The following is a 26,760-nucleotide window of genomic DNA, read 5'->3' as shown; positions in this document are numbered from 1 at the left end:
AATTGCAAGAGTAGCCCTTAAAAGGTATTTTTAGCCAACCTGTAGGTTTAATTATAAAGTATAAAAACTTTTTTTGTCCCTACTTTCGAGTCGTTTTTTGTGGCAATTGGTTTTTAACTTTGTACTGTGGCAGAGGTCTTTAGACACCAAGTTTTAATCTTTTAGTATTTTTTGGATTTTTCTATAGGTTTAGCTAGTATAAAATACAAAACAGTAATAAAATGATGTCCTAATTCACTATTTAACGCGTCAAACCTTTTCGCAATACTTTAAGGGCCTGGTTCACAATGTCCGGATAAGTTCCAAATAAGCTATTTATTACTTATTGGTAGGTTAAATAGTATTTTTGCGTTTCATGACTGTCAGATAGCGCTATATGTCATGAAATGCGAAGTATCTTATTTGGAACTTTTATCTTTCGAATAATTTATGTGTTGCATAGCTATTTGGCACTTTATCCATACATTGTGAAACAGGCCCTAAGTATACAATCTAAAACTATAAAAAATATGTATTTTAAATTCTACGACCACAACACAGACTAGCCAATAAAAACCCATATGAACATCTGAACCTCAATAAGTCACACGTGTCCTGAAACTGTATTCAACTATACAAATCGCTTTTTCAACAATAGCTTATTAAGAACCGGTGATGGGGAAAGCTCTATTCAAGTAATGAGAGGACTTGGAGAATAATCCGTAAACTGCTCCATTTTGCGGTCATTCAGCTGTAAATGTTTTATTGTACGGGGAAATAGCACAGATTATACGAAGACGATAGTGTTTTGTTTATTTAGTTATAAAAAGGTACAGAATATGTTTATGTAACTAAATATAAAATTACATTGTAATCGAAACCGTTGTTATCAAATAAAAAGAACTACGACTATACAATCACTGAATGAAATATTGAATTGTAATTTACGTAAATAAAACCTATGTGCATTCCGATTGTACTATAATACGAGGAAATCGTGACTCGTATATATGTTTTGTTTTATTACAGATGTATGAAGGTTTAGGTTTTGTGTAAATAAATATAACATAACATTTTAATTAATCGTAAGCCTTGATATGTTATAAAATTCACGCTTTATAATTTTATTTTGTTAAACAATATTGAATTTACGTGTATACTTTTTCTTGTATAGGCTTCATTTCAGATATGAATTTTAAAAATATCAAACAAAATGGCATATTGCCATTCTTATGGTGAAATAATTTCTGAAATCCGATAGTTTTTGACAGCCAATATGATAATATTATCAGAATCTAAATTTCTATCAGATATAAATATAGATACTGTATTTTTTATGCCTCCTGCACATGCGCAGGCAGCGCATCTGATGGTAAGTGATACAGACACAGATTACCAGAACGCTCGCGAGAAAATATTAAGCGCAATAGAAAAGAAGAAGCACTGTTTAACTCTATAATATTTCTTTTTTATTTCGTACAGAATCCTGCGCCGGTGTGTCATGTGGTGCGGGAAGGCGGTGCGTGGTAAGAGGTGGCAGAGCTAGATGCGTCTGCGCAGCGACATGCCGCCGTGCAGGTCCCGTTTGTGGAAGTGATGGAAAGACTTATCGATCCCTTTGCCGGCTCAGACGAAGAGCCTGTAGACGTCCAGCCAAGCATTTGACGTTGGATTACCCTGGACCCTGTCGAGGTAAGATCTTCGCCTACTCCATATAAATACAGGTATCAACAGATGTTAGGTTACTTCTTTCTTCTCTCATTATCTTCTTATTTACTTTCAAAAATGAAGTCTTTTTGTAAAGGCAGTTATGTCTTCAACAGCAGTTTGTTGAAACCATTGACGTAGCTTTGTTAAGGTTATTGTAATTCCTTTGCGTTTTTATTGTCATTTTTTTAACCGGACGGAATGAAGGGACTTATAAAATGGAAAACTGTGGAATATATATTTCTCATTGTATGGCAAATGTTACCATAGTTTTAAAAATATTTTTTAATGTATAATGCATTCTGTATTCATCGTCAAAAACTTTAGGTTTTTAAGAGAAATTAACTAACCAATGTTTGAATCCCGGCTGTGCACCAATGGATATATACGCAATTTAGTCAGCAAAGTTATTGGCTAGTACTGTTATACACGAATATGTTCTATATACCATATTTCGGAAAAATTTTAAAAATTGCAACGGTAATATAATGTAAAATGTTCTGTCACAAAATAAAACTTAAAGAATTTTACTCCAAATGACAATTTATTTTTTCATGAGAACTTCATTATTATGCGAATTTCACTTCGCTATTGGACAGCAGTTTTAATTTTGTAGTGAATGCTTCTGGGCTCAGAATGAGTTATCTAAATACTCTACAAAATATGTCAAACTGCCCAAAGTTTTATTCGAAAATCTACATTAAAAAAATATTAATGACTGATTCAACTTTAGTGCCTGTAAAAATTAAAATTCTTACAGGCACTTAAGGTTGAAAAATTATAAAGAAAATCTTTAAAAAAATTACAATCAATACGAAATACGAAACGAAAAGATTACAATAAACAGAGAAAATCTTGCTATTTTCGGGTGTTCCGTTCATACATTACTTTATAACATTTTATTTTCGTGCCTTTGGCCTAGTGGCTTTAGCCTGGGACTTACATGCTGAGGTCGTAGGTTCGATCCCCGGCTGTGCACCAATGGGCTTCCTACACATTTAACATTCACTCGAAGGGTGAACGAAAACATCGTGATGAAACCGACTCGCCTTAGACTCAAAATGTCATCGGCGTATGTCGTTGGAGGGAATGGAGGAGTTTGGAGGGAAACCTATTAAATTGACAAATGATCGTAAAACAGACCTAAGAAAAAGGTTTATAACATTTTATTCCTAAACAAAAATAAAATTCATTTAATTATTTAGGGCTGTTTTAAACTACACAAGGGTTATATGACCTCTATTATCAGCTACAATCAGAGCTTATGTCGAATTCCTTTTACCTGCTATCTTAATGTCCAATAAATTAAACTGAACGCAATAAACTGATAGTCGTAACCGAAGTTAATTCATTTCTTCGTTTATAAATCATAATCGCACATAGAGACAAGTGCCGCGAGACGTATTAATTATTAGAATTATTCATAGTCTAACCGTTCTCCTAGCAACAACATCTATCATTCTTAACGTGCCGTTTCTGGTGAACCATTTTGAGTTCCCGATACATCTACGGACGTGGTACTTAGATTGTTATTCTTGGCTTTGATAGCTTTAGATTTCACTGATCATTAATATCGATGTAATAGTCGGTTATTTTGTAGTCTTTCTTTACCGTATAAACGTAACTGTAAATAGGTAAGTATTTAAGTGTTTAGTGCTTTGAATAAGACTCTCGCTAGTACGGTAAAAAAAAACCACTTGGGGATATCGGCAAACTTTTGCAATTCAGGCACGGAAAGCTGATAATTTACTTCCCTCTTAGAAAAGAATGAGATACAGAAATCTGAGATCATGACTGTTATAGTACCACGGGATTTAATTGCTGAAGAATAAATGTTTATTAAACAGTTCTTCGTTATCAACATTGGTCTCCGGCCGTAGTGGCTTGTCCGCAGGTCTAATTTTCCAGAACGAAAACGTTGAAAACTATTATCTTACCTGTGTTTTCTTTTGCGACACCCCCGCCATACACATAATTAATTCTTCGAGCCGTTTATGCAGTACTGGTGCCACGGTGGCACTTGTACTCGTAAATAACGCAAAATTTCATGTTGTCCAATTTATAAATAGAGTGACGCAAAGAAAAAAACTAAAACGCCAAATTGAATTGCCGTTTCAGTCTCCATATGTAATGACCTAATATATGCGATTAAGGGAAACTTCATTAAGCCTAGACCGTCTTATATTCTGCGAACACGCGGCCGCATTAACTGCGTTTCCGCGAAAATGCATTATTCCCCCGTACACCTTGATGCAAAGTGCATAGCTGTTAATGACCGCATATCCGACAAAAAGACCGTTGATCGAGTCCTTTCATTCCGAAATGTCAAGATGACAGCCGCTGTCAAACCTGAGTTTCATTCCCGAGAGTCATCGCTGCAAAACTTAGCAATCATCACCACAATAGCGCCATTTACTTAATGCGATCTCGTTGCGGTCTCCCACATCTTGAATCTAGATATTTCAATATGTTTTTTGCATTAAATTATAGTGCAATATCGTCGTGTCTATAAGAGTTTTGTATAAGATGTTTTTAATGGTAGCTATTAATCAGACATCGAGTTGAAGCTATCAATGGAGCATAGTAATTATGGTCTGTCTTCTAGGGAGGGAAGAGCGGGTTTTGTTTTATTCACTCCGAGCTCAGTCATTAATCCCTGTCCAGTGGTGACCGGACACTCCCATTCTATCGTTCGTTCTTATATCTCTATTGACTATTGACGTAGAACCATACTGAATTCCTCACAGATACAACGGAATAAACGCTGCTTACAGAGTTGGATATTCATTAAAAAAGCGAAATATTTTGAAATAACTATTAAAACCTAAATTTGTAGTTGATAGTGTAATTATTTTTTTTTATTTTTTTATTTATTTAACGTATACTGTAGCAAATGCATTATGCCTGTTTAAATGCGGAAAAAATAGTTTGTGTATTAGAGAAATTTCTCATCAAATAATTATCTTTTTCATCATTATCATTTACAAAATACAAATACAAGCAAATTTTTAAAATTGACGTCCATGTTTTTCCGTCTTACATTGCGTATATACAATATGTATTTCTGAAAAACATTGTTGGAAGACGACACGACACAATGGTTACGCTGCACATGCACTCTCTTGCAACTTATTTTTTGCCGATGGGTGTGTCTATGTAAAGCTTGATAATGTAAAATGTACTTAAACGTAAGAGGAATAAGATATAATTTTATAACAAAGCAAGAGTCATTCATTGGAACAACTATGAATTCATTTTGGTTTTTGTGGAGTTGAAGTATTTTAATAAGAACTCCGAAATAAGTTTAATTTGGTTTTAAACTTAAAATAATAAAATTTGTCAAATCACAGACACTCCAAATTTTTTCGAGTAATTTTTATCACTCGGCAATGGCCTACCATGCAGTAATATGCGCATGCTCTTTAACGCCCAAACTCAATAACCAATCTCAATTCATTTTTGACCATCTGAGATAGATATCTTATAGATATTGATAAATGTGTGGCAAAATTGGCAATCGATGGATTGTAATAGCCATCTGTCAATAAGAGCTATCTATGGTAGATCGGATAAACGTTTATATGAAAATGACAGTTCAACTGTGCCAATATCCTCTTCAAATTTTAACTTACACCAGTTTTCAAAATAATTAAAAGCTATTTGATATGTTTTAAACATAGACATGTATATTTTAATATTATTTGTGCGGTTTTATATACTTGATTTGGTTTATACTGATTATCAAATATGAGTGTAAACTCAAAACGACAAAGAGCGAAGAGCTTAAATTCTATTCCTCGCCAAAAATGGATTGTCTTCGTAGGGTTTGGTTATTATTTTTTGGGAATTGGGATCCAGATAGGAGATCGAACGACTGTCATGGTCCGACAATCCACAATCCACAGATTGTTTTCAATCTCAGATTAAATAACAATAATCAAATAAAAAAAAGAATATTATAAAAAAAAATAAAAAAGAGATAACATTTTTTTTAAAAGAACAAGGTACATTTTAATTATGTTTTGCTTTGTTTTGTGTTTTTGTATGTCGTGTATTATCTGTATGTTTTATTAGTGTGTCTTTAAAAATACCTATTCCTTCGAATTTAAAATTATTTTTTTCTTGGATAGTCCATTTATCGTACGGAGCGTGAAACTGTAGGGTTCAAATAAATCAAACAGCGAAAGCAAAACATTTTTTGCGCAAGTCATTCACATAAGTGACGGGGGAGTACTGGTTGCGGGCCGGTTTCCATAATTGCCTTACGGATGTCATCCGAGTTACAGAATAACCACCTCTGGTACTAAAGCTAAAATCACACGTTTTCAATGAGGTTTCCGGCAGTAATTGCTTTTTTTTTTTTTGGAATCTCGCTGTTGGCCTTAAGGGCCTTTACAAGTCAGCACGGGCTGTTTGGCGAGCTTAGCTCAGCCTGAATGTGCAGTAATTGCTACTGCTATCATTTTTTTTTTCGTTTCATTATTTTTTCGTGTGAAACGAGACACGTGTTTACAGAAACATTTATTTATTTATTCACATACTACACTATCCTTACACACTCGGCGAACGTATAAGATCTTAAATATGAAATTCTCGTGTCGCGGTGTTTGTGGTTAAACTCCTCCGAAACAGCTTGACCGATTCTCATGAAATTTTGTGTGCATATTGGGTATGTCTGAGAATCGGACAACATTTATTTTTCATCGTCCTAAATGTACGATGGTAAGAGTAGTCCACCCCTAAATATATATAACATTCGGCTTTTTACAAAGTAACTGCGAACTTCCGTAGCAACTCTTCTTGGTATAAACTAATTGCTAGATTACAATTCGCTAGAGACGATGGCAAGCGGCCGGATGGGATGTCTTTGATCCCTTGAAGGATATGCCGGGATTTATTTTGGGAAGCTTGCAGCCCTCAGACAAGCACAAAAGCTGGAAGCGGCCGCAAACCGGGCGGAAAATAATAAACAGCTCAAATAAGAGTGCTCCAACTAGCGACTCTTGGGGCATGGGGTTCAAGTGCACAGGCGCTAATTAAAGATTTTAGTTGGCGACTGGTTGATAGTACCGGTGACCCCAGATAAACCCCCCCCCCTGTAGGGGGGGTGACCCCCCCCTACTTTGCTAGCTCAAGGAATAAGTATCGCAATACAGCGAGGAAATTCTGCCAGCGTTAAAGGTACACTGTCACAGGGACCAAACTTTTTTATTTGTTTTATTATTATTATTACTATGTAGGTTAAGAATATTGTAAATACTTCATAATTGTAAGATAGTAAAACAAGTAACGATTGTACGAATGAGTTTTGTAAAAGGTTTGTTTAAATAATATTTGTAATTGCTATATTTCTATAGTCTTCTGTTTCTTATTGTTGTACTTTTATTACTATTGTAATATAAAATTAATGTATTATTGTGTAATTGTAGTTTTTCATGTACCTAAGTAAATGTTGCAATATTTTTAAAAATATCTTAAACCGTAAACATTGATTTGAAACAAAGTCTTAAATTCCGAATTAAAATTTCCAATAATCTACTCGCAAACTTAGTTTATCTTTTAATGCAACTCCGGAAATAGTTACATGTTAAACAATGTCTGTTCCGCTATCCAACTTGTCAACGCAAAGTGACAGTTTTAGGAAAATTTAAATTTATTCTGTCGTTTAAAATTATTAACACCTGCATCTCGCACAGAAAAACGTGTGCAAACCAGTAACAGATACGTGTGGCAACATTGTTGCAGCGGCATAAGCGTCACCGCAGACAGGGTACATGTGAATTCAATAACATGAAACTATAAAGTTACATATAATAGATATTAAAGTATTACCTTCCCTGGCTGTGCTTTGACTTTCTATGTGCGCATTTAAAATTCGCTTGAATGAAGAAGGTAAACATTGTAACCAGCTTGCTGTGGAATCAAAAAGTTGACGGCGTCAGGTAGAGGCTGATCACCTACTTCCTTATTAGATTGACAAATAATACTGAAACAGATACAGAAATCTGAAACCTAGAACTAAAAAGTTATAATAGTGCCAATGATTTTTTGGAATATTTTCTTTAATCGGTCTGGATTGAACAATAATGCCTAACAAACCTAGATTTCATTCAAATTAATATTCAAAATTACATTTATTCATGTAGGTAACATAATGTACACTTATGAACGTCAAAAATTCTCAAATCAAGGGCGTAGAACGGAAGAGAAAAACTGGCAATAAACTCTCCACCACCTCTTTTTATTCGCCAATTTTTTTTCACGGGATCTTACTAAGATATTAGAGCATAAAGCGTCAACTCTGACTCCTACTGTGATTTTTAATTATTTTATAAGGCTAACATAGTCAAGAAGGCTAATGTTTACGTTTTTTGTAGCCACAGTGCTGTTTCGTTTCATTAGGCACTTTCAGATGTTTCTATAGATCAGGAGCAAATTATTGTGTTTCTCTCGACTCACGTATATTTTATAATAAATTTGCGGTTAAATCGTTAATAAAATTCAAAAGAAATAAAGAAAGATTTCAAATACTAATTAAACTATTATTTTTTTTATTTTTTATTTCCGAACCAATTCGACTTAGGGTCCTTCAAGAAAAGAGCGTACCAATTCTTAAAAGGCCGGCAACGCACTCGCGATCCCTCTGGCATTGAGAGTGTCCATGGGCGGCGGTATCACTTAACATCAGGTGAGCCTCCTGCCCTTTTTCCTCCTGTTCTATAAAAAAACTATTATTTGTCTCGTTTATTAGTTGTGTAGTTTTTCTAGCTTGCACATGTGTTCGAAGACCCTAATATCGCCTGTCTACAGATGTTTACCGTGTGATATTGCCGATTCGTTGTTTGAATAACAAGAACTTGAATTTATTGATTGTATCAGTATTCCACTTGATAAAGAAATTAATTTTGATACTTATATGTATGCATGAAGAACCTTTTTACGTAACTTAGACGTCTTTAACCTCGGTTAACTTTATCACGAACTTATATATAATTTATTATATTATCAAGATGCCATAAATATATAAAATACGTCTTATAAATATAAAAATTCCACGTCGAATCCATAGCCTGAAATCGAAGAGTGTTAAAGGTTCCTGATGAAGTTCTTATTCTGAAAATCCTTTTAAATGTATGAAAGTTTCTTTTCACGATGTTTTAATTCACCGTTCGAGCGAACGTTAAATCCGCATAGAAATACATTGGTGTGCAGCCGGGGATCGAACCTACCACCTCAGGTATGAGAGTAGCACGCTATGTCCACCAGGTTAACACAGCCCTTAATTTAATGTTAGTAAATTTACACAAGAAAAACTGTTTTGGACTATAACTTCACATTCGTACAAAGCTATGAAAGAATATTATTGGGAACAAACGATTCAGTATTTGTATTTGTAATTTATATTTACAGTTTGCGTGGGAGACGTGGCGTTTTGACAAATATTCGTACGGTAAACCATTTCGAAACGAATGCTTACAACAAATGTGTAATTGTGTAAGTCTAGGAAAGGCAACTTCGCAATTCGTGTAAGCTAATGACTCGGTTACGAATGTTCAGTGGTTTAAATGTGGCCTTTATTGGTTGAAATTTATGTTCGCGTATCATGTTTCGATTCGTTATTGCTATGGTCCTTGTGCTTATTACGTTACTTAAATTTAGGAATTACTATTTTTGTACCAACATTTCAGTCCAATGTTTTTTTAAGTCGCAGTAGGCAAACGGGCAAGAGCTCATAAACGATACGGTCGCCCATGGACACTCACCTTGTCAGAAGACTCGCAAATGCGTTGCCGGCCTGTAATTCAACACCTGAATTTTCTCTATACACAACATTTTAGGTTCACAAACATCTTATCATTATATTTATACAAATTAACAGTTTGTGTCGGAAGAGAACACTCTTATATTTAATTACACGAAAAATTCCCAACATAAATGTATCGTAGTTTATTAAATCATATCGCAAACGCGATTTCACAAAACAAAGCTTTCCGCACCTATTCCACATTTCAGTCTGACAATATATAATTGTCACAATGTCGGTTTCGGAGCAGGGCCAAAACCGGTGTTCTGGTTTCAGAATAATTTATAATATTTCAGTTCAGAGATAACGTCAACTTAATGGTTCTTCTTAGGCATGCGTGGATAAGAATCTTGGTTCAAACGCCAAAGATTACGCATGAATAATGATTAGTTTTAAAATTGTCTGCAAATTGATTGTTCTGCGTGTTTCGTCGGTCGCGTTTTGCCTGGCGACTTTGTTTTTTTTAATTTATAAAATAAGCTAGTAAGAATATATACACACAACATAATTCAGTAATAGATTAAAATATTTACAATTACACTATTTCTTACAGTAAAGGCAATTAAAAACGCCTATGGAGTTCATTAATTATTTCCATACATTGTGTCATATGTGCCCTTTTCGAGAGGTTAGTTTTTACTGAGGGTAAAAACATGGAACGCTCGATCGAATCGATCAAAATATCAGGCACCGTAAGGCTGAGGCACTTGACCACTTCTGGATCCATGTAACAACTTTATAAGATACATGGAAAGTTCAAATTCTTGGCGCATTCTAAACACCCTTTATAAATAAGGTTGGATACATAGGTAATCTTGAGGAAACATGTTTATACATACAAGGTGTCTCAAAAGAAAATTCATATTAATTTGATCGATTTAAAATAGAGTCGTGTATCAAAAAAGTGGTTATTCATTATTAAAGTACACATTTTGGGAATTTATTTCTTAAAAATAAAACTCATTTTATGGAACAACAAAATTACTTATGACGGGCTCGGCAGGTGGACTCAGAGATGGCTGCCATTTCGTGACAGATATTTTTTTATTGCGCCAGAGAGGTCGGCTTATTGGCGTAGACTTTAGATTTGAGATAACTCCATAAGAAAATATCCATAAGGGTTATATCAGGACTGTGTCGAGGCCAATTTATATCACCTCCTGAGGAAATTTCACTAACACGTGGCAGAGATGTATTTGACGTGTGTGACGTTGCTCCGTCATGCTCAAGTTCAGGCACCAAGAAGTCGTCTAACATCTTCACATAACGTACAAGTAGCGGCACGAAACTCTAGCGCTGACCGTTATTGCGCAAAAGTAAAAAATAAGGTACCTGCGGAATGAAGAGCGTCGATTGGCTCTCCAGTCGCATTCCGTTCCCCGCACCACAGTTCACATGCGCAGCAATCCCCTCCACGTATCGGCCAGCGCTAGACTTACGTGCCGCTGCCTATAAGTCCATGTAAACTTTCTTTTGAGATATCTGATATAACAATTAAAGTTTATTACGTCAGCGGGAAGTATATTAAGCGCGGCAGTCTGTTTCCTAAGATCATTATTACTCTCATTAAGTTCGAAAAATAATGTAGTTTTAAACCAAGCATGAATGCAAACAGTTGCATCGGTAACCGTGTATTGGCAACAGTAGGCCAATCGAGATAATAATAGCATATTTCCCAAAATATGCGCAAACAGAATTTCAGGAATATCTGAGGTTAGCTCGTAAAATTCAAAAGTGTTTGCAGTTTTATGTAACAATACAGAATTTATATATGACCACATGAATCACTAGATCGTGTCAGTGAACTGCAATTAGATTAAAATATTTTTATGTTCTGCACCCGAATGTTGGGCGTTATATTCAAAACGACTTTGTTTACGAGTTTCTTTATAAATAACATTGAATTAATAAGATCGTGTTACGTTTAAAGGCTATGAGCCTATTGCATTCTCTCTACGATTTATTGCGACTACATTCAAGCGTAGTTCTTTATCACGAAGAAAAATATTTTGAGTTATTAAATGCTGCTTTGGCAAAAGCAGCAGGGTCTACTGGCTCTCATCCATGGTCGTAGGTTCTATTACTGTCTGGCTATTAACAAATGATCCAAAAGAAAAGAGCGTACCAATTCTTAAAAGGACGGCAACGCACTTTCGAGCCCTCTGGCATTGAGAGTGTCTATGGGCGACGGTACCACTTAACATCAGGTGAGCCTCCTGCCCGTTTTCCCCTGTTCTATAAAAAAAGGCACATAAATCTGGGGCCCAAAACTAAAATGTTGTAACACTCGATTTATTGTAATTTTAAAAGCCCTTATTTTTTAAACCTATGCAATGGATGGTTAAGAGGTCCATGGTTTTAGGCGTTCTTAAGTTATTTATAATTCTATAGTAATAACTTTTTGTAGTTCCAAGTTCGCTACTATATCGAATAATACCATCAAGATGATCGACGGCGTTCTATTTTATAGATATATATATTCTATTCAATAGAGGTGGGCGAGCAATATAGTGCGCATGGACCAGAAGGCCCCTTGAATAGAGACCATGGCTGAACAAAAGACCGACTGGTCCACCGACGACATCACAAAGCTACAAATGAATACTAAAGACGCCATGCCGGTAGAGTTGGAGAAGAGAGACGTCCAAAGATGGACCCAAAATAATGGCTGATAAAATAAATAATTAACGCAAATTTATTCAGTGGTAACGCAATAAAAATTACAACGTCAAAGAGTTTATCTACAGACTAAATTCGTATTTCACTCAAGTGTTATATTGCAACCGATTAACACAGTAATCTATGCTCAAGAGTCTTGATCGCTGTCTGGACCACACTAACTATCGTCTATAAACCGCAATGCGATACAATCAACTGGAAAGGTGTCAGATATTTACAGAACTCGCCCGTTTGTCCGATTTCTACTCGGTTATTATGTTACATTACGCGTCGTATTTCCTTGCTGATTTTTATCGGGCATAAAATATTTGTTTGCGTAAACTTAGAGATAGTTCACTTCATTCCGGAAATCTATTTGGTCTGCAATTATGAATGTATTTTTAGTTGTAATCTTGACCTATACTGAATACACCTCATTTGAATGTACTCAATGACAGAGTGGAATACTTTAATTAAAACAATGTACATAACTCATTTATTTTCTAAACTAAATTTTTAAGTACCAAAGTTTTATTGGGTATGGGATAAGTCTTTGTTTACATGTGCTGTGTTGACTCTATAAAAAAGAATCACGATATAAGTTAATTGTCATATGATCTTTGACAATTAACTTATATCGTGATTAAATTTAATTAAAACTTTAACTGTTTGCCCCCGGTTCTATAAAAAAAAAAGATCTGTATCATGGTATCAGTTTAAAAATGACTTTGCAGTGGGAAGCTGTGAAGGAGTACGCTGTGGCGGCGACAAACGTTGCGTGCTGGACGCCGAGTTGGGGCCGCATTGCGTGCGATGCGGTGCGTGCAGTGTCGCTGGCACGCCAGTTTGTGCGGTCGATGGACGTACATATGCTGGGGCCTGCGCTTTGAGAAAGGCTGCCTGCGAACGTGGAAAGGCGCTACCTCTTGCTTATAAGGGCGCTTGTATAGGTAACATAAACATTTGAGGCATAATTTGTATTTTGTTTTCGGTGGCCTTTTGAAAATTTTAACATTGAACTAGTCAAGGGACACACAGAAACATAATTATATTAAACTTATTTAAACAGTTCCTTTTGCATACGTTTTATAATTTGCAATATCAAACAATTTAAAATCGTAATTTTGGATTCTTGTTTAATGGTGAACTACATTTGTATAAATTGTACGAGATCTCATGAATTGTATTACATTAAAAAAACTTGGACAGTAGTTTTTAAGCCTAAAGTTTCCTCGACAAACAGAAAACCAAATAATGTCTTATTTTATTAAAAATATATATAGACAAGTAACGGTTATATGTGTGTTCGTATCTTTCAGCCAACGCTACATGTGCGTCGATATATTGTGGGGCGGGACAGAGATGCGTACGTGGGGGCGCGAGTGGCGCTCGTTGTGTGTCTTGCGGCGCGTGCGGCGGCGGCGCGCGACGAACACTCTGCGGAACGGACGCAAGGACTTATGGTTCGTGGTGTCGGTTACAACGTGCCGCCTGTCATGCTGGGACTGTTGTTGATCCACTCCATCCCGGGCCTTGTAAAGGTACTTACTAGATATATAAAAGTAAACTGACAGCCCTATTCTAAGTGGTAATTGTAGTTAATAATTATTTTAAAAAAATGCAAGGCCTCGTATTGGTGGAGGAAAGTTTACGCATGTGATTTAATTGTATGCATAAAAACAGATATTGCGCACTTAATATATTTTAGGGAATTATAACTAAAAATACTAAAACACAACACAACAATACTAAAAAATTAGTATTGTCATTAATATATTAAACATATATTACCATCGTTTCCCAACGTGGGGCCCACACCTCACAGGTGGCAATTTGCTTGTTAAGAGGGGCTATTCGAAATTTTTTTTTAATTATTTGAATTTGCATATCGGGCTTCAGTTATTAACGATTTGTTTTGAAACATTACTTACGGTGTCCTATTAATCTGTAATTTAACAAGTGTAAGAGTTTGTAAAAAATGAATTGCATTTTTTATATTAAAAATTATGTATGTTATATTAGTTTATTTTTCCGTCCTATAATAAAAACATATTTTCACAATTATCCTATTTCCCTCTCAATGTTTCAGGTAGCAAAAATATCACGGACAATGTTGTGACTCATGGGAAACGCAAAAAAGATGGTACAAGAGTTCTGTAATAAGTGCTTGTGTTGTCCGCTTGAAACCTACAACATTCAAGGCTTTGAAGGTTCTTCAAGTTCAACACGCAACATATTTGGTCAGTTCTGTAGTTTTAATTTGGAACTTTATTGGTACTTATAGATACTGCACTGTCGTCTCTCTAAACTAATTTTTAAAATTCTAGCCATAAACAATCGTTTTGATATTCTGTAGTCGTTGTAATTGAATTGTATCCGTGTATTTGTTTAAGAAATTTTTGGGCACCATCTAGCGGCAACGCACAACTGACTTTGACAATTGTCAACTCACATAACTTTATATTCCTATTTTAATCTTCCGTAAATATCGGCCAGGTACAGCGTTGTAAATCGTAATTTAGATTTAGTGAAAATTTAAAACACTGTAGATAACTTAACGTTTAAAAATTTTGAGCACCAAATCGTACTTAATATTTAGTCAAAATATTACTTTAGGCGTGTAGTTAGCACAATATGGTACTTCTATGATAGGTATTTCGTATTCTAGAAAATTATATTTCTGTCCTGGTGACGTCACGGGAACCAACCTTAAAGGATGATCTTCATCGAACTGACATTTTAATATACCTAACATTTAGTTAGAGTTAATTTTACTTAACGCTTATGCAATATTTATTATTAAGTTATGAATTATAATGATCTAGTGCAATAATGTTATTGAAATTTGTGTGAAATTTACGTTGTGTTTTGTATTATAAAATTGTAACGCGATCATTGGAAATTCTAAAATATTATTATAGAATACTTTCAGTATTATGTGTACGTAAGATTTAGAATGATAATTTCGAAAATGTTAATTGTAGTATAGCGTTACGTTTATTTATTTCCAAATGTTTCAGGGATAATGTATGAATGTTTTGCGAATTGATTTTATTAAGACTCAAGTCCCGCTTAGCTGTAAGTGGTGGAGTTAAATATAAGTAATTTACTCCCCAATACTGTATTTTGAATCTACTTGAAACGTTTCTTCTAAATGTAATGTATCCAAAGATGTTATAAATTCACTCGAAATTATTTGGTCTCATGATAGTTGCATTGTATGAACTCATATATATTTTCATAATAGTCTTTACGCAAGTATTTTTTACAAGTTTACCGGATTAAAACGCATGTATGTCTAAGAAATTCAAAGTCGATTTAAAATGTAAACCTGACATGTATCTTGCGTGATGCATGATTTTAATCCGGTAGAATTGTGTTTTTATCTTTAATATATAAATTTAGAATTTACTTTCCTAGTAGGCGTTAATGTTATATATTGTAAATTATTTATCAAAATTTACGTAGTTTAGCTGTCGACTTTAGTCTAACTAAATCAAACACAGTAGAAACCGGATAGTATTGACGCATCAAGACTTTCATACCGTATTATCTTGTGTTTTAATTAGCAGCCTAATTATACCGAGTCGATATCCTGTCGGATATTTAGAACATATGAAATGATTATGATCCTACATTGGCAGCTCTGCTCTAGCTTCTATCGGTCAATGATGTAACTATATTTCCACGCGATTAGCTATTTATATCGGTAAAGGCAGCAACCCTGAAAAGGCAAACCAATTGATAATATTGTTATCGATCCAGAAGTTACTTTCTGTAGTTTTATAATGAGCGGTATTAACATCCGGTTACGACTGACTTTTCTAATTGTTTATAGTGCGACATTTGTGTAAAAGTGCGTGTTAGGTCTTTAATTAAATGAGTTTCCACTGCATTACTCGTTATAATGCTCAGTTGGTGTTAATTCTGTGCGGTTGCGTAAACTAAATCGATTCCTTAAGAATTATTAAATTTCTCAATTATTGGCATTTTTATACATCTGCTATTTAAAATATTATCTTACAAATAAAAATAAATGTTCTACAAAGAGCCTTCATACTCAAGAGAGTTTAGAGTAGAGCCTAGTAATACCGTATGTCAAATCCAATGCCTCTTTAAAGTTGCCTTTTAAAGTGTCAACTGTCAATGTTAACCGTCTAATGACAAAAACGCAATTGAAGTCTTAACACGTGGCAATTCAGAATTAGCGCCATTATCGCATATGAAAATGCAAGTTTTATACATTTGGATGTAATGCGTACTCAAATTGTTATATTGTTTCAGTTTTGTTGACATCTAAAATTGTTAACGCACTAAAATGATAATATATTTTCCTTGTTTCTTTATAAATATTTTACACGGAGTTCTGGTTTTATTTCATCCCCTTTAAAAGAATATGCCTGCCAATTGCTAAATTAAGCGAATTTACGTCTTTATCATCTTACCGCACGATACCCTTACCGCCAATGACATAATACTGACCCCTGGAGCCTGGTCAGGTCTGGGTCTGGTCTTCACAAAACTTTGAATTTATGTTTTACAACCTTTTTTAGTGAATATCACAGACGCTATTTTTGAATAGTTGTAATAAAAGGCAATATCGCTTACAAATAATTTAATAGTTAAGTCAATTAAAAAATACAGAAAATAATCTAATCTAATCTACACTCAACGCTCGTACAACAAGAACTGAGTTTTCAGAAGAAACCAATTGTCTGCTCACATATTGATATAAAGCTGATTGTATCGTTTTAACTAAAGCATATTTATGTATTTCAATCAAATAATATTTAGCCTGTGACAAAAAGAGAAGAATTGCAATTATATTTATATATTTTTTATGGAAATTATTGTCAAAACTGTTATTGGCTTTTGTGTATTCGGGAATTATAGAAGAATATTATACATTCACAAATATGGAAATACAAATATTATTAACTATTTTTTCTCTTAAACTAAGACCATTAGCAATATATTATACCTAAATAGCATACGTTCAAAGTCATTTGCCTAGTAAACTAGAATCCGCGCCAACAACGCCCCGCGATAAAAAAAAGAACTAAATTTGACAAGTCGGCCATGTTATTGTTTGCAGTGTTGCCAACTTAGTGGTGTCCCCTCCAAATTCAGCAATCAAGATGTCCAGAGTTTTACGGAAAACATTTATTTAGGGTGATTTGAATACACTTTATTAAAGAGAACTACGGGACTTCTTTGGTGGCGCGGACTCTATGTTGAAACATCAACACGAGCTGTCAACTGGCATTGCATTGACTAACATTTGATAATAATAACGAAAATTGAAATCGTGTTGAAAGACCCTGGGATCGAGACAAAATTAGTTTAAGATATGCGTGACTCACTAATCACACAGTAATTGTAGGAATGGAATTAGCTCACGATTTGCCACGTGACCACATGATTTTCATACAAATTCTTCTACTGGGTCACGCCTGTCGAAAAGTGATTTTGCCTCAACCCCCTTAATTGTTAGTTTGATAAAGTATTAAAACGTCAAAAAGTGTTTACTCGGAAATTCAAGGATTTTGGACTAGAACCACAGTCAATAGCAGTCGAATTTTACTAGTACAGAGCACAGAACATAAAAATATTTAAAACGTCAAGACCGTTGACAGATGAAATAGTCGGCAGTCAATTGTAGAAATAAGTGTAAAAGTTTATGACGGTAAATGAGATTTTCTATAAATGATTTGACGCAACATGTACATTAAAACTTTGTCAAACTCATTGATAGTAACAGACCATAGTCCGTAGTAAAACCATAGACAAAAGTTGTTAAATCTAATTCATACAATTTCCTGCTGCATAGTAGTTCTCGTAAACAATTCCATAGTCAATGCGCTAAGGAATACTGGAATGGAGCGGTGTTGGTGTAAATGCAACTCTACTAAATCGCCTAGAGATGTCGAATAGTCTGTATGCACCATCTCTATGCCGTCCTCACAGAGGGTGAAGGTGAGGTACTCCTCAGCCGAATCCGCGTACATATTTGATATTCTAAAACAATAATTATTGCAATAAAAGACTAAATTTTATCTATGTGTATTTACGTATTTAATTTATATGTGTGATGATTGCTAACATTTGGTGTAGGCTTCTAATTATTAACTAAAATTATAATAAATTTAATTTAACTAATGTTAGCTGAAAGTGTCGTTGCGAAAGTAACGAATAGAAAATTAAATTTTCGATTAATGAGCTGTTGGTTTGGAGAAAACTTCGTGAGGAAACCTACTCGCGTTAAATCCAAAAAGGCAAATGATCTCGTGACAGATACAGAATTCTGAGGCCTAGACCTAAAAATGTTGTAGCGCCAGTGATCTTTTTTTTTCGATTAATGAAGATACCCCAGTTGTACTCAATATAATAAATTAATAATATACCTGTAATTTTTATGTCCAGTCCTATCAATCTTGTATCCTAGCAACATGTAACAGACATCTCTGTACTCTTGCGCGGACGCGGTGAACTCCTCTTTCATCCTATAAAAAATATCGTAATTAGTCTATGGCCTGAATCTGTGGTCTGTTTAGTATATAATTAGTACTCTGATTTTTTGTTCCGTAGAATTCTGACATTTCATGTGTTGCTATTTAAAAAAACTTCTCAACCGACACAAGGACAAATTTGACTCATTTGAGGGTAATGAAAAATAAAATACGTATTTAAAGAAAACACTTTTTTAACGGATTGAAGTTATGTATTAATGTAAACTTATAATTATTTAAACATAATTTTAAAATTTTCATTAAATGTGTAAAACTTATGTTAATAAAAGACTGAGAGTAGAAGAATACGTATTTTTATGTTTTAAATCTAAATAGTTACTTAAGTGACCTAGCACAAAAATAACAAATATTTCAATATCGAATTAACTTTATTTACTTCATTTTATTCGTTAGCTGGCATCATTGTCTACTAATTGCAGGTTTAGTAAACCTTTTTAATAAAAATTAAAATGTTATCTTTACTTGCGCGTTTTTTACAGTTTGTGATGAAAATGACCAAGATCACGTAATAATCACTCGCCGTAAAGTTTAACAAGCAGTTCCTTTAATGTGGAGAACCGCACTTAATAAATGAAAAATTAACTAATAATACGTACGTAATGAAATTTAAAAGTGTACCCGGCCAAAAAGGTATGCCATCTCTGACATGTCAGAAATTTATAGCTGTCAGAATTCTACGGAAATCAAAATCTGACTATTGCTGCCCCCACGAACTCTTAGTTTTAAAGTATTTTTTTACCTTTAGCCTACCTTTTTAGTAGCAACCAACATATTTGAGGCAAGTTGATTTGTGCTTGTAGTATGTATGAACAAAAAACTAAATTACCTTTGCAATTTAATCCTGCTATTTTCAAGGTTCTTTTTTAATTCTTGCACCTCTTCCGGACAGGCCCGACTGCCCTCACGCAGGGCTGTCTTCAACTTCTTTATCTGAAAATTTTTAATAATATACTGATTTGAACGCACTTAGGTTGGAAGGTTTAAAACATGTTTTTATAATTTAAGTATTTCTCATTAGATGCCGTCCATTAAGCACATGCGGTTTAAAAGGTGGTGACAGGGGTTCGGCAAAAATCACGTTACATCAAGGGGGAAGGAAGTGTAGTAAGTTATGACGTGTATTTATTTTTCGTGAAGTTAGTTCAAAAGAAAGTCTTCATTTATAATAATACTCTATACCTGTAATCCACCGCCTCCAACTATAAAGGCGGAGGATTAAAATCCATAGGGCTACTAAAAAAACATCACGTGACTAATGTATAGCTTATTTGGAAAAATAATGTACGTAGCGCCATCTAGTAATCGTGTTCAAAGGTAAAAAATATTCTAATTATTAGCCTAATAATTCATAAACGTAACCTGTGACGATGCAGTAACTAACCTAGTAGTCTTTTAAAAATAAAAACAAACCTCTTCTTGAGCAGATTCAAGCTCCGATTGCATTTGTTTCTGAGCCATCGCCGCCGGATTCTCTGCCATGTGTAACACCTAAATTATTCAAATCACTTTAATAAACTCATAAAACTACATGAGAACACCCCGTATACACACTTGTGTGATGGTGAATTTAATATGTAGCGGCCATTTAGGTATAACGACGCTAAATCTAAGTATGTATCTTGGATTAAAAGCTACTTTAGTACAAAATTCATGTGGCTATATCTGGAACATGGTATAATGGTTGCAGCTCCTTACAAACATTGTGTAAAACAAAAAACTTGGTGATTAAAAAGAAAAGAGTGGTGGAGAGTTTATTGCCAGTTCTTCTTTTCCGTTCTACGCCCTTGATTTGAGAACTGGCAGTAAATGTAAAATTAGAAGCATTCAATGTATATTTCTTTTTTCTACATTCTTAAGTGTACATTATGTTACATGAATAAATTATTTTTCATTGATTGATTTAGTTTTTTACTTTTGTTATTAAGGAACAAATTTACATTTTGATAGATAACAAAGTTGATAGCAAATACAAACAACTATGTTATTTTACCTTAGTGGGTGCAGTGAGTTTGTCAAGATGCGCATGTAATTGATCTCTTTGCGCGCGCAGTTTGCTTGCTTCGCGCTTGGCCGTTTCCGCTTCCTCTCGGTATTTGCTTGCTTCCGCTCTGGCGGTCTCCAATGCTGGAATTGAGAGGCTTACTTCAAACAGTCCCAGTACGAAAGTAAATTTAATCACCCTATCTGTTGACTAAGGATTCTCTAGCAAAATATTTCCTGTGTTTACCATTTGAATTCAAAGCATTCACGAGTTCAAAGACAGCAAGAGATCATACATACAAGAAGTCACCATTAAGCAAAATTATTTTATAAAATATATAACTTTATAAATTTTTTTGCTTGTCCATTAGGTGCCTTGACAAAATAATTAATGAGTTCTTAAATGTTTGTTATTTCTGTGATTATGAACGTTTAGAAGACTTAATGTTATGTGAAATCGCCCTTGTGAAAAATGCCCTTGGACACTCTTATTGCCAGAAGGCTCGCAAGTGCGCTGCCAGCCTTTTAGGAACTGTTACTGTCTTATCTAATTCGAATTTGTTTGGAAATACTTCAGAGGGCAGCTGGTTTAGTGAACGTTCGAGGAAAGTGCTAAAACGTGTTAGGTTTATATTTCTGAATAATACATTAAATACTTGTTGCTTTAATTATAGGTTGATCAATAAAGCAACAAGTATTACGTCACGCAATTTTTGGATATTCTTGACCCCCCCCTCTCCCCATGAAAACGTATCCATTAAGATGTTTCCTGATCTAGTGACTTTTTATAACTAAAATATGGAGCAACTAAAAGTGGAATTAAAAATCAATCCCCGCCCCGCATAGAAAGTTTCGTTATAATAAAAACCCACAGAAACCCACCTTTCGTTTGTGACTCTTGATCGTGTGTGGCAAGAAGATCCCTATAGCTCTGCAATGATCTCTCGAGCTGTTCCACCCTTGCCGAGAGTAAGGCAGCACTACCAGCCCCCACGTCACCACTCAATGTCACTGTCAATTCCTTCTCGTAGCTGTCAAGCTGCTGTCTAAAATGACAACCTTTTTTAAATAAATTATATTAAGGATAATCGTAATCGTGAAGTTAGCCAAGCTTAAATATAAATATCAAAGTGAGGAACGCCGAACGAGACACTCAAAAATAGTTTTGTTTAAGGCCCATGGAAGATATCATGATGGTATTTTTTCCAATAGAACAAGTGCGTCTCCAGAGAAACTCGGACCTCGGCTTGGGACGTTGTGGTCATTCGTCGAAAGGCAGCAAGGAAACTCACTAGAGTGAGCAAAGTAAAGGCGGTTTTTAACCCTAATTTGAATTTGCTGTACCGAACGGCGGCTTTTAATTTGAAATTAGCAACCGTAGTGGGATCCTGATCCATTAAAATATTACGGGCCTTTTTTTATCGGGATGAATTTTAAATAATGTTTTCCAGGCTTATATATTGCAAATCTATAGTCGATGGCTATGTCTTCTTGGCTCTTAGAAGTACAAGTAAAGCGATGATTTAAAATAAGAACTACCAAAATTTCGGCTCGAAGGACTAAAAATCATACCATTATTTAATATAGATTTAACGGTTAATTCAACGTAAGTCATCGTATATTTTTTACGTCCGATACAAGTCTAATATTGTAAACAGATGTATTTGTAAGACTAGTGATCCGATTACAACAGCAGTTAAAATTTTCCTTACCTATAGCTATCCCTTTCGCGGGTAACAATAAGGAGTCTCTTCTGTAGTCTATGAATGAGACTCTCCTGATTTTTCTTTACGTTTTGTAGATCACTCAACTTGGTAGTCGCCTTGTCACGTTCAAACTTAACTGTTGCCAATTCCTATAAGACAGTATTACTTTAATAAATATGGAAATTGTCAATACTAAAATCAAGCAATAATATAATAAGTTAAATCAGAATTAGTAGTCATTCAGTCATCAGAAATATGGTCATAGGACAAAAAAAGAATCTATATATAACAAAATTTATTTACAATTTGAATAGTTGGCATTTAGTAAATAAAAATCGAAAACATAAGGATTTGTGAAAAATAATATGAAACTTGTAATCTTCAGAGTCAAATGTTTTACCTCGGTTAGTTGTACCATCTGCGATTCAGCCTGGGTGGCACCAGCTACGGCAGTCAGTTGACCACTTAGGGCATTATCGAGTGCAGAAGACAGCGCCCTTGCGGATTCCACGCCGTGGCCTCTTGCAGCGCTACGCCATTCCTCCAATGAGGATTCTAAGGTTGAGATTTTTACCTGCAATAGATTAAATTACACTAACGTGACGTTGCCAATTTTGAGAATTGTCATATTTCTAGGTGTCATGTCGCATTCGACACAACCACAGCAGACCATTCAGTACAAAAATTTACCCGTAGTGTCGTAGATCTAAATAAGGAATATTTTGTTTTCGCCAAATACAACGAGAAAATATATTTCATTGGTGCTGTAGTAAGGAGTAACAAAGAAAACATCTGAAATCGTTCATCTATAATAATCCAGATTTATTGAAATAATGTTTTTTGATATTACATACGAAAACTACTAAAATCCAGTAGTGTTACAACCCTATGGCTTGCCTCAGATTACATCTTTTAATAGAACGAAAACAATTTTCCAATAAACCCTTATTAGCGGATCTAATTCTAAATTTATATTATTTTGTCTCTCTAGTATTGCTCATCTGCTTATAGAAAATAACTTCCAATTTGTTTATACAAAGTATATTATATATGTCATATATATATAGATATATATAATGTCATAATAGATGATGTCAATTGTTTTATTAGAATGGCAACACCACGCAACATAGATATCTAAAAGTTGTAAATTGTTAATGTGTCAAAATCAATTTGTCAGAGTTCAGTTGCTCTTGCTCTCCGAATGGCGCCTTCACCGGACGTCGTGCTGACCTTATTTTTAATATTAAATAAAAATGTCGAACGACGACAGTGACAACAACTTGGCAAATATTAAGTCACAGATTATATACATTTTCATTTGTTTTTAAGCCCCTTTGAATTAAGAAAGTCTAACCTTAGCTTCATGCAATTCCTGTTGCGTTGGTTGAAGAGCGTCAACCTTACTACTGAGAATATGTACTTGTTCCTCCAACAACAGTTTATTGCACACTGCATCACGAAGAGTGCGTTCCGTTGCCCGGAGCCTGCCCACTTCCTTCTCTAAATCAGCCATATTTGATAGGCGTTTTTGGGCCGTCTGTAAGAAAAACCCTTGGTCTTACAGTGGCACCTGACACGCGGCGACAATCTTTTACTTAAGGACCAGATTCATAGTCGAGATCTAGTTATGAATACCGTCAAAAAAAACCGATAGGTTTTAATCGACTATAAAAATATGTGATATTATTGGATCGATAATAGTTGATTGATGGCTTCCAAGCACTGCAAGCACATTGTTTGTTTGTCTTCAAAATTAAAAAAAATAAAGTAACTGTTTATATAATAACATTCATTTCTACTTTCACGTATTACGAAAGCCTATAGGTGGGAGGGGGAAGGGTATTTAATTTTCTTATTTGGTGATTACGTCAACATTAATGATTACATTTTTACACATATTACGCACATAGTCTATGCTAGAAAACGAAATGCATTTTCTAGGACTCCTACAAAAAATTAATATGTTTATTTACTATTATTTTTTAAAAGCCTTTGCTTACTTTACATACTACTTTTACTGTATACATATATATCAATACTACTTTTACTGTACAGACAAGAGTTAATTGCACATATAGATAAATTGCATAGGGGTTTGCCGAATATATGGTTAAGTGGAGGAAGTTTCTTATGGTGCTACTTACATGGTCTTTATGACCCTATGAAGTACCATGCTTGTAATCAAATGTAAATAACTATTATTACATTAGTCATATATACATAATAATTTCTATTAATAACATATATTTATAAGTTATTTTACTCCATAATGTTTAATACACATTACTCTCAATACACTTAATTTTCCTACAGTCAAATCTGTAAAGTAATTTGGCGAAAATAATGTTTACCAACCTTAGCTTGCTGTTGCCAATCTTTAAACGAGTCTCTCTCATATTCAATTTCCTTCAACTTGTTAGTGACTTGTTGTAATTCAAATGTTTGCTTTTCGAGTTGTGCTCGGAGACTTGTACATTGATCTGCCTTAGTTTTAAGTTTTTCAACTTCCCCCTTTAGAAGCTGACTTTCTTCTTGTGCATCTTCCAAAGCCTTTAAAAAAAGGTAAGTCTAATTTTAGCAAATAATTAGGAGTTTCCATTTTTAATATTTCCTGCTAATAAAAAGGTTTTTATGTTTTTGTGATACCATTGGAACAAAGACATCTATGGCAAATGGAAAGGAATAATATACAATACCATGGCATTGTTATGGTGCAAAAACATTTTATATTAATATACGGACATATAAATTTTATTATATGCAAACTTGAAATCATACTTTAGTAATAAAAAAATTGTATTTAGAAAAATCTTACCGCTAATAATTCATTCATATCCTTTTGCATTTCTGATACTTGATCTTTGCAACTAACATTAGCTTGTAATAATTGGTCTTTTAACTCAGCAACTTGCTTTTGTAGCTCCATTCTATCTTTCTCCCATTTAGCTTTAGTGTCTTTGAATTCTTTCATAGACTGTAATAAAAAAAATAATGATGTATTAAACATACTGACATTACATTAACATTACATACATACATTTATAAATACAACAGCTTATGTATATATGTTTTTGATTACTTTAACTACAAATTAGCAGTAAAGATTTTCTATGTTAAAAAAATTAAAAGTAAGACAACTATTAATAACTTTCTCAAGAATTGAATATAAATCCAAATGTAAAACACATTGAAATTTTACCAATCCATTTTATTATTGAAATAATAAGACTCAAACTATATTCTTCAGGAGCAGCAGGGATTACCTCGGTAAACTCTTCACGTAAGTCTTGCTCTCGTTTCCTAATTATCTGGAGTCTGTCATCTAAGTCCGAAATTGTTCTTTCATCTCTTTTATGTTGCTCAATAAGGGAGGCCTTTTCCTCTTCAAATAAGATTTGCATTTCTTTACGAATAGCATGTTGATGGTTGATGCGAGCTTCTAATTTTGTTATCTAGGATTAATAAAAAACAATAAACTACTCTGTATTAATAAAGACATAAATGGTTACTTACATAGGGAAAAAGCTGGCATTTCCTGGATGGGAAACCTTTGATTGTTCTTGTATTTACTTCAAAATGATATTTAAAGTAAATACAAGAACAGACAAAATGAGATTATTAATTGACATAGTGTACTGAAAAAATGTAATAAAATAACTATAAATAAATAATAAAACTTACTTGCGCCTTGGCACCAATTAGGTCAATTTTCAATCTTTTTGCTTCCCAGGGCGAAGGAGCTACACTACTAGTTGAATCTGATCGTGTTCTCTTACCAGGTGTCTCTGCTATTTCACCATAACTAAATTTGCGTTTGCCCAAATTGGACAGGTTAGTTATACCTAGAATTTGCAGAATAAAAGCTGAAGTTAGTAGGTAGGTAGTTACTAGTTGTTAAAAAGTGTCAAAACTATAAGATACCTTCTTTTATAGATTGATCATTACTTTCTGAGAAATTTAACTTTGCCGAAACCGACAACCTATCTTTTGGGGGATCTGTATTAATAACGCGCCGAAACGGCTCTAGCACATCGTTAAAAAGCGACACGTCGCTTTCTTTAGCCATAATTATCAATATTAACTCATCAAGCTAATTAAATATATTAACTTCGAAAGAAAGACTAATGTTTTTAGTTTTTATAAAAACGCAGACACGAAAATAAATAAAACCAATGATTAGAATTTTAAAGTTGCATCTAGTAGACGGAAGTTGAAGTTTCTTTAATCTTCTTAATATTTGTCAGTTGTCAACTGATCAGACTTCTCGCTGATCACAAACTATGACAATAGTTGCAGTAATTATCGTTATTAAAATTTTCACCATTGATGAGAAAAATATCCCCCCCTAAGTAGAAGAGGGAATAAAGTTGGTAGAAACGGATTATTAGGAAGT

General features: G+C 34.2%; 2 protein-coding genes across 2 annotated transcripts in view; one reads left to right on the top strand and one right to left on the bottom strand.

Annotated features, from left to right (window-relative positions):
- The window catches only part of LOC110991853 (follistatin), a 29,011-nt gene extending 12,500 nt beyond the window's left edge, over positions 1-16,511 (top strand). The window contains exons 3-6 of the mRNA XM_022257396.2: positions 1,462-1,671; positions 12,883-13,098; positions 13,468-13,689; positions 14,238-16,511. Of these exons, the coding sequence (XP_022113088.1) occupies positions 1,462-1,671; positions 12,883-13,098; positions 13,468-13,689; positions 14,238-14,308 (719 nt within the window). The 3' untranslated portion in view covers positions 14,309-16,511. The remainder of the gene's footprint in view (positions 1-1,461; positions 1,672-12,882; positions 13,099-13,467; positions 13,690-14,237) is intronic.
- A 237-nt stretch (positions 16,512-16,748) lies between these two features.
- LOC110991653 (mitotic spindle assembly checkpoint protein MAD1) lies at positions 16,749-26,563 on the bottom strand. The gene is made up of 14 exons (XM_022257104.2): positions 26,289-26,563; positions 26,049-26,209; positions 25,631-25,819; positions 25,183-25,341; positions 24,723-24,917; positions 23,722-23,904; positions 22,765-22,938; positions 22,371-22,513; positions 21,541-21,704; positions 20,669-20,802; positions 20,089-20,166; positions 19,505-19,608; positions 18,553-18,651; positions 16,749-18,166 (listed from the first exon to the last, which is right to left on the bottom strand). The coding sequence occupies exons 1-14, from the start codon at positions 26,431-26,433 to the stop codon at positions 17,956-17,958; spliced, it is 2,139 nt and encodes a 712-aa protein (XP_022112796.2). The 5' UTR covers positions 26,434-26,563; the 3' UTR covers positions 16,749-17,955.
- Between the last annotated feature and the right edge of the window lie 197 nt (positions 26,564-26,760).

The sequence above is a fragment of the Pieris rapae genome, chromosome 3 (genome assembly GCF_905147795.1).
Source record: "Pieris rapae chromosome 3, ilPieRapa1.1, whole genome shotgun sequence".
Classification (NCBI taxonomy): Eukaryota; Metazoa; Arthropoda; class Insecta; order Lepidoptera; family Pieridae; genus Pieris; species Pieris rapae.
The sequence above is the reverse complement of the archived record's forward strand: the minus strand, read 5'-3'. Positions and strand labels throughout refer to the sequence as shown.